This window comes from Brachyistius frenatus, unplaced genomic scaffold, assembly GCF_029030835.1.
Source record: "Brachyistius frenatus isolate BFR_SWC_R1_liver_20210118 unplaced genomic scaffold, ASM2903083v1 Contig_33, whole genome shotgun sequence".
Taxonomy (NCBI): Eukaryota; Metazoa; Chordata; class Actinopteri; family Embiotocidae; genus Brachyistius; species Brachyistius frenatus.
In genome coordinates, this window is record NW_027210632.1 from 3,499,185 (window position 1) to 3,505,186 (window position 6,002).

At 40.9% G+C, this 6,002-nt stretch overlaps 1 protein-coding gene across 5 annotated transcripts in view; it reads right to left on the minus strand.

Moving 5' to 3' along the window:
* Positions 1 to 1,130, minus strand: part of dgki (diacylglycerol kinase, iota) — a 62,779-nt gene extending 61,649 nt beyond the window's left edge. For all 5 annotated transcript variants that reach the window (XM_069700380.1, XM_069700383.1, XM_069700382.1 and 2 more), the window contains exon 1: positions 631 to 1,130. In XM_069700380.1, the coding sequence (XP_069556481.1) occupies positions 631 to 854 (224 nt within the window). In that variant the 5' untranslated portion in view covers positions 855 to 1,130. The remainder of the gene's footprint in view (positions 1 to 630) is intronic.
* Positions 1,131 to 6,002: the final 4,872 nt, after the last annotated feature.

Genomic DNA, 6,002 nt, shown 5'->3' on the forward strand with positions numbered 1-6,002 from the left:
CACACACACACACACACACACACACACACACACACACACACACACACACACACACAAAATCAATAGTGTTTCCTCCCCCTCCTTCACATGATCCAAACACAACGGGGCCACGCCACCACAGGGAGCTGCACACGTTGTTGAGTTTGTTAAAAAAAAAAAAAAAAAAATGTTTTGATCCATCACTAATACGCTCGTGCTTTGTTGTGCACATCAGTGTTTATGATGGTGATCTTGACGTGGGGCTGGCCTGCACGAGCCCCCCCCCCGCCCTCCTCTCCCCGCACCTCCTCGCACCTCCCCCCCTCCCTCCTCCTCCTCCTCCCGGGGCTGCCTCAATTTAGCGTTATTCAGCTAAACCTGCAGTGTGTGACCCTTCAACTCTCGTGTCCTTCCCCCGTCGACAATCCTTCGCCTGGCGTGTAATTCTTATAACAGCATCAGCAAATTACACACGAGGACAAGCGAATTCAAAGCATCCAAAAAAAACAACAACAACAAAAACAAACAAAAAACAAGCCCCGCCAGTGAAACATACGCACGAGCGCATAAATAAACAACATTTCTTCCTCTGAACAATATCCTGTCCCGGCATCCTCCCCCCTCCTCCCCTCCCTCCCCTCCTCCACTCACCGATACGAGGTCTGTTTTCTGAACGCCAGTCCTCTTAATTTGTCCTCCAGGGTCTCCTGCTCCATGTCGGGCAGACTGCTGAACGTGTCGCTGCAGCAGCCCACCGCAGCCTCCTCCGAGCCGGCTCCGGACTCCGAGTCACCCCCGTCGGCTCCCAGAGAGGCCAGGCGCCCGCCGAAGCCCCCCGCCGCCGGGCCGGTGCGGTCCTTCGTTAGGGGGTCCATGCTGGTCGGCCCTCGCTGTCTCGCCCCGCGCTGGACCCCCGTCTCCCCTCCGGCTTCGGGGGGGGTGGGTGGAGGGGGGAGGGACACACAGATGCCGGCGGAGGAGAGCAGGATTGAAATGTTTGCGGGAATGAGTGACACCGCGTTTACGTCTTAAAACGGCTCTGACCGTTTGTTGTTTCTAACCGTCGACAGCCGCTTTTTATACGCCGCGGCCAGGTACGGCAGCACGCGCAGCCGCCTGGACGTCAGACTGAACTGCACTCACGAGCCCCCTGACCGACTGAGCGCGAGCTACTTCAAGCTACGAACGTCAAACAGGAAGTGGAACGTCTTACCTTCAAAATAAAATCCACTCGCGTGTTTAAAAAAAAAAAAAAATTTTACTAGCGCAAAAATGTGGCATTGTTATTGATACCATGATCTAAAAACGTTAACCAGATCGTTTTAATGTGTGTTTTTTTTTCTCTTTCTTTGGATTGCAGACTATATTCCGTCTGCAACAACGCCTGAGGTGATTCCTTGTATGTAAAAACATATTGACAATAAACCTGGAAATACCCAATAAATTTCAAACAACACTTGACACTGGACACAAAAAATTATATAATGAATTTTTTTTTAAAAAAAGAGCGTCCGCCACGAATGGTTTTCGAAAGCCTACAACACACTTTTACAACTTCTTCGAAACACATTTAGAAACTGAATTTATATTGCAGTTTTTCCACCTTTAATAAAAGACGATTAAGTATTTATTTTTAAAGCTGAAAATTTCAGGCCACCGTTTAAAGCTTTAAGTGTATTATAAATGTACCTTGTAAGTTGGTTTCCATGTTCCATCAGTTTCAATGAGCCTCACTATGACCACAACCTATATCCTATTACAAATTTTCTTTTAAATAAAAAACAACAACTTTTATTTCGAAATGCATTACCGGAAGTTGTGTATTTGACTCTGTGATATGACAGGTTTAAAAACTGCATTGTGAGAGCTATTGTGAGGGACAATAAACACGTTCAGTGTGTGCAGACCTCAACTAACTGGAGCACCCATTCTCCCATCCATCCATCCATCCATCCATCCATCCATCTGACCTATGGGACCAGCAGCATGGCATTGTGGGAGATTCCTCTCTCCTCCTCCTTTCTGCAGCATCATCATCATCAGTGAGAAAGTAGGGCAGAGGGTGAGCAGACACGCACGCACACATGCACTCTGTCAGCATCTCACTCTCAAAGACTAATCACTCACACACGACCCATATGCTCAGTTTTGTGGGCTCAGTTTGTCAGATCTGTCATGACGTTAACGTCCTGTCTTTCCCCTCTTCGTCACGTTACGACTCCTCTTACTACAGTGTGCCGGAGGCCTTCGCCTGCGAAACATCAGGCCACATCTGTCAGCCTCTTTTTTTCGCCCGGCTGGGCCGGACCATCGGGCTCATCAAATTACCGCTGACCTAAAGTGACCTTTTATCTTCTGCAGGAAGGCATCTGACTGCCATCTCTGAAATTAGTCAGCATAAATACAGCATGTAGATGAAATGTGATCATGCCAGCTGATAACTTCATAACTCAGTGGACATTAGAGACACTTCCTGTCAGTAGAAACTAACAGACATGCCCTCAAAGTGGCCACTTTATTAGGTATATCTAATTCAATGAAGTCCAATACAACCGCTCTGCCACAACATCCATCTTCACGGTGCAGTTCGGAAACCAGACACCTGCGTTTTCTATTTGAATTTACACGCTAAATTAAAACTTGTTTAAAAAAGCATTCAAAGCTTAATAAAATTGGCTCTTTTTTTTTTTCTCACCTCCGTACAAGAGTCCCTGTTTAAAAATATCCTTTCACAAACCTCATGCATATCTGTCAGACCTCGAGCATGAAGATATCACATTGAAACAATCAAGCCGAGTGGTTTCCCGTGTTCTCTCGGTACCACAGGCTTTTTGGCAACAGAGATGTCTTTCAAACAAACCCTGTGGTTGATAAATGAGCAACAACAAAACCAGCTTGCTCACCGATCAGGTTTCTGTTGGCAGCCGGCCGGTCTGCCTCTCCGGACTACGTCTGATTTGCAGGGAAATCCCCATAAGACGTGAAAACTGTGGTAGAAAACGTGTCCGTTAGTACTGCAGCCAACTGCAAAGATGAAACAGGAGACACAGTATTAAGACTTGAGATCTGTTTCCGGGCGGCTGCCATCCCGCCTGTGTTTAATCCATGTCTGTCCTTCGGCTGAACAGAAAAATCTGCGTTCAGTCTGTGCAGCGCTGAAGCCCATTTTTGACCTTTGACCTCCACTGAAAATCATGTTCAACACTATGAAGTAGTGGGTCAGCATGTTTACTATCGACGTTTTGACTTAGGATCACATAATGGTGACGAGGCACGTCAACATTTTGTTTAATCATTTACATTTACTATCTGATGATTTTGACTTCGTCAACATTTACATTTTGTATCACAAAACTTTGATTCAGTAAATCAACATTTAGAATTTTCATCTGATTGTATTTCAGAACTTTAACTTCATTTTGACTTCGTATGTCAACATTTTATTCAGTAAGTAAACATTTTGACTCGGTAACAGATGAAATTGATTCAATATATATTGTCTTAGTGACAAAAAGTAGAGTTTGTATTTCATAAATTAGCATTTTGACTTCATATATTGTCATTTTTATGGAGTATCTTAGAATATTAACTTAATAAGTGAGCATATTAAAGTAATATCTGTTTATATTGACTTAGTAAGTCAACATTTTGACTTGGTATTATGAGGTCTACCTTTGCCACTCATAATTTGGACTCAGCTTCTTCTATTCTATTTTTTTTTTTAGGCAGAAATGGGCTTCCATACACCACGTATTCATTTTTAAAAGACAAAGGCAAAAAAAAAAAAACTTTTTTAAATTTGATAAGACCGGGCTCACGAGGACACCGAGGTAAAAAAAAAAAAAAAAAAAAAAAAAAAACGAGCTGCAACTTTCTCTGTGCACGCTGATAAAAGGATTCATCATTTATAATTAACAAGTTGAGTGCTTGAAAACTTCTTGCATTCCTGATTAAAAGTGCGATACCAGATCGCAGCTGCTTAATTCATGTCCTGACTCTCCGTAACTAGTGTTTCATCTCATGTATTTTTGACGGCCTGCTCTGTTATTTTAAATGGATTTTACGATGACACGATGCAGCCTCACTGAAGTTGCTGGAGGAATTCGCCGTTGCCGCGTTACTGTACGAGGCCGGATCGTTACCAAGCGGTGCGGTTGTTGTGTTGTCTTGGGACTGTCAGAGCAATTCACTCCACGCATTATGAGGCGCTGCTGCTGATCTATTTTGGGATCCTTGTCATGACAGAGGAGAGAGAAGCTCCTCTATCGGCTTCCGTGTTCACCATGAGACTTTCTTTCTGCTCTAATAGAGTTTGGCTCTAACTTCATTTACAGTTCTAAGAAAAAGTTATTTGAAGCCAGCTACAAATTATGATTATCCACTAATAGAAGAAGAATTTTAGTTTTTTGTGTGTCTTTATTTACTAGCGAGTTAATGTAAGTTAAACTGATAGTTTAAGCCATACATAACCTAAAAAAAAAAAAATCCATTTGAATGACAATTATGTGGCCTTTATAAAAACAAATAATAATAATAATAACACAACCCTTACAAAAAAATACAAGGGGAACACCATTTTAAACACTGCATGGTAAAATGTTCAAAAGATCATAAACCCCTCCAAAAAGAAAAATGCAAATTGATATATAGTGTAGTAGTGCCATGGTACAGTGGTAAATTATTCATATTATTTCATATACATTTTAAAACTGGCAGTATACAATCTCTTATCACCACAATACGGAGGCACAACAAATCACCGTCCACTACAAGAATGACGACCAGAAACTTTATCATCAACAAATCTACCATAAAAACACAAAGAGTCCCAGTAATATGCTTTTACTAAGGAAAATACTTTATTAATTTGAAAGCAAGAAGACAGAAAGTCTAGTTCAGGCTGGCTTTTACACAAAGAAATGAACTCCACTGGCTGCTCGTTTTACAATGTAACTGGAGGATAATTTTCTATTAAAATAACTCAAAATAATAAATTGAGTTTCTGATGATCTTTGCTACAGAACATTTGCAGCGAGGAATGTTAAAGACGGTCATCAATGCATCCTACGAACATCCAGACTTGACAATAAATACGTGATAATAAATTCACTGGTCTACAAAGCTTTTATAAACACATGACAACTAGATAAACATTTTATTTTCCAAGTCTGTAAACTGGACCACAAACTACTTGTGTTGACAGTTTTAAAGTCACCCTCAGTTGTAAAATACAATTAAGTTAACTTTAATTCAAACGGTGGATGTTGCTGATTTTTTTCATCAGACAGTTTGTATTTACAACATCGGAGAACATATTTCCGTAAAGCTCAGATATTAAGTGGGCAGTGAAGACTTAAATAGTCACGATCGATAACTAAAACCAACAGAAAGCCATCGTATGTTCATAATTTATCAACAAAGAATCCAAAAACAGGGTCAGATTGAATTACGGATTGGTTCATAAACTACAGAGCCCAGACACGTTTAGACTTTCCTATTTATTAACAAAACGTATATTTACAAAAATAGATACTTTTTTTTTTTTTTTTCTGGGAAGAAATATTTTTGGCAAATGCTGAAAAGTAGAAATAAAGACTCTTGGAGCTGACGGCTAACGTGTGCAAGTAAAAAACATCGCAGGGTTAAAGGCCAAAAATAAATAAAAAGTCTCATCAAAATATTCTTTTCAAAGAATAGTTTGACATTCAGGGAAATAGTTTGATTTGCTTTCACGCCCAAAATACGATAAGATCATTTTTTTAATGCGAGTATTTTAGAGAAGCTGATACGTAATGTTTTTTTTTTTTTAGCTTTGGACAGAAGCAGGCGAGCCGTTTCCCCGAATTCACGCCGGGCGAAGCCGCTATATGAGCTTCTAGCTTCATATAGCGTGAAGATACGACAGTGGATTCAGTCTTCTCATCTAACGCTCACTATTTTTGCGGTCAAATGGACAAATGTAACCCATTAAGATGCTTTAAAGAACCAAAATAAAATAGTTTAGAAGGTCATGCATCCTAACT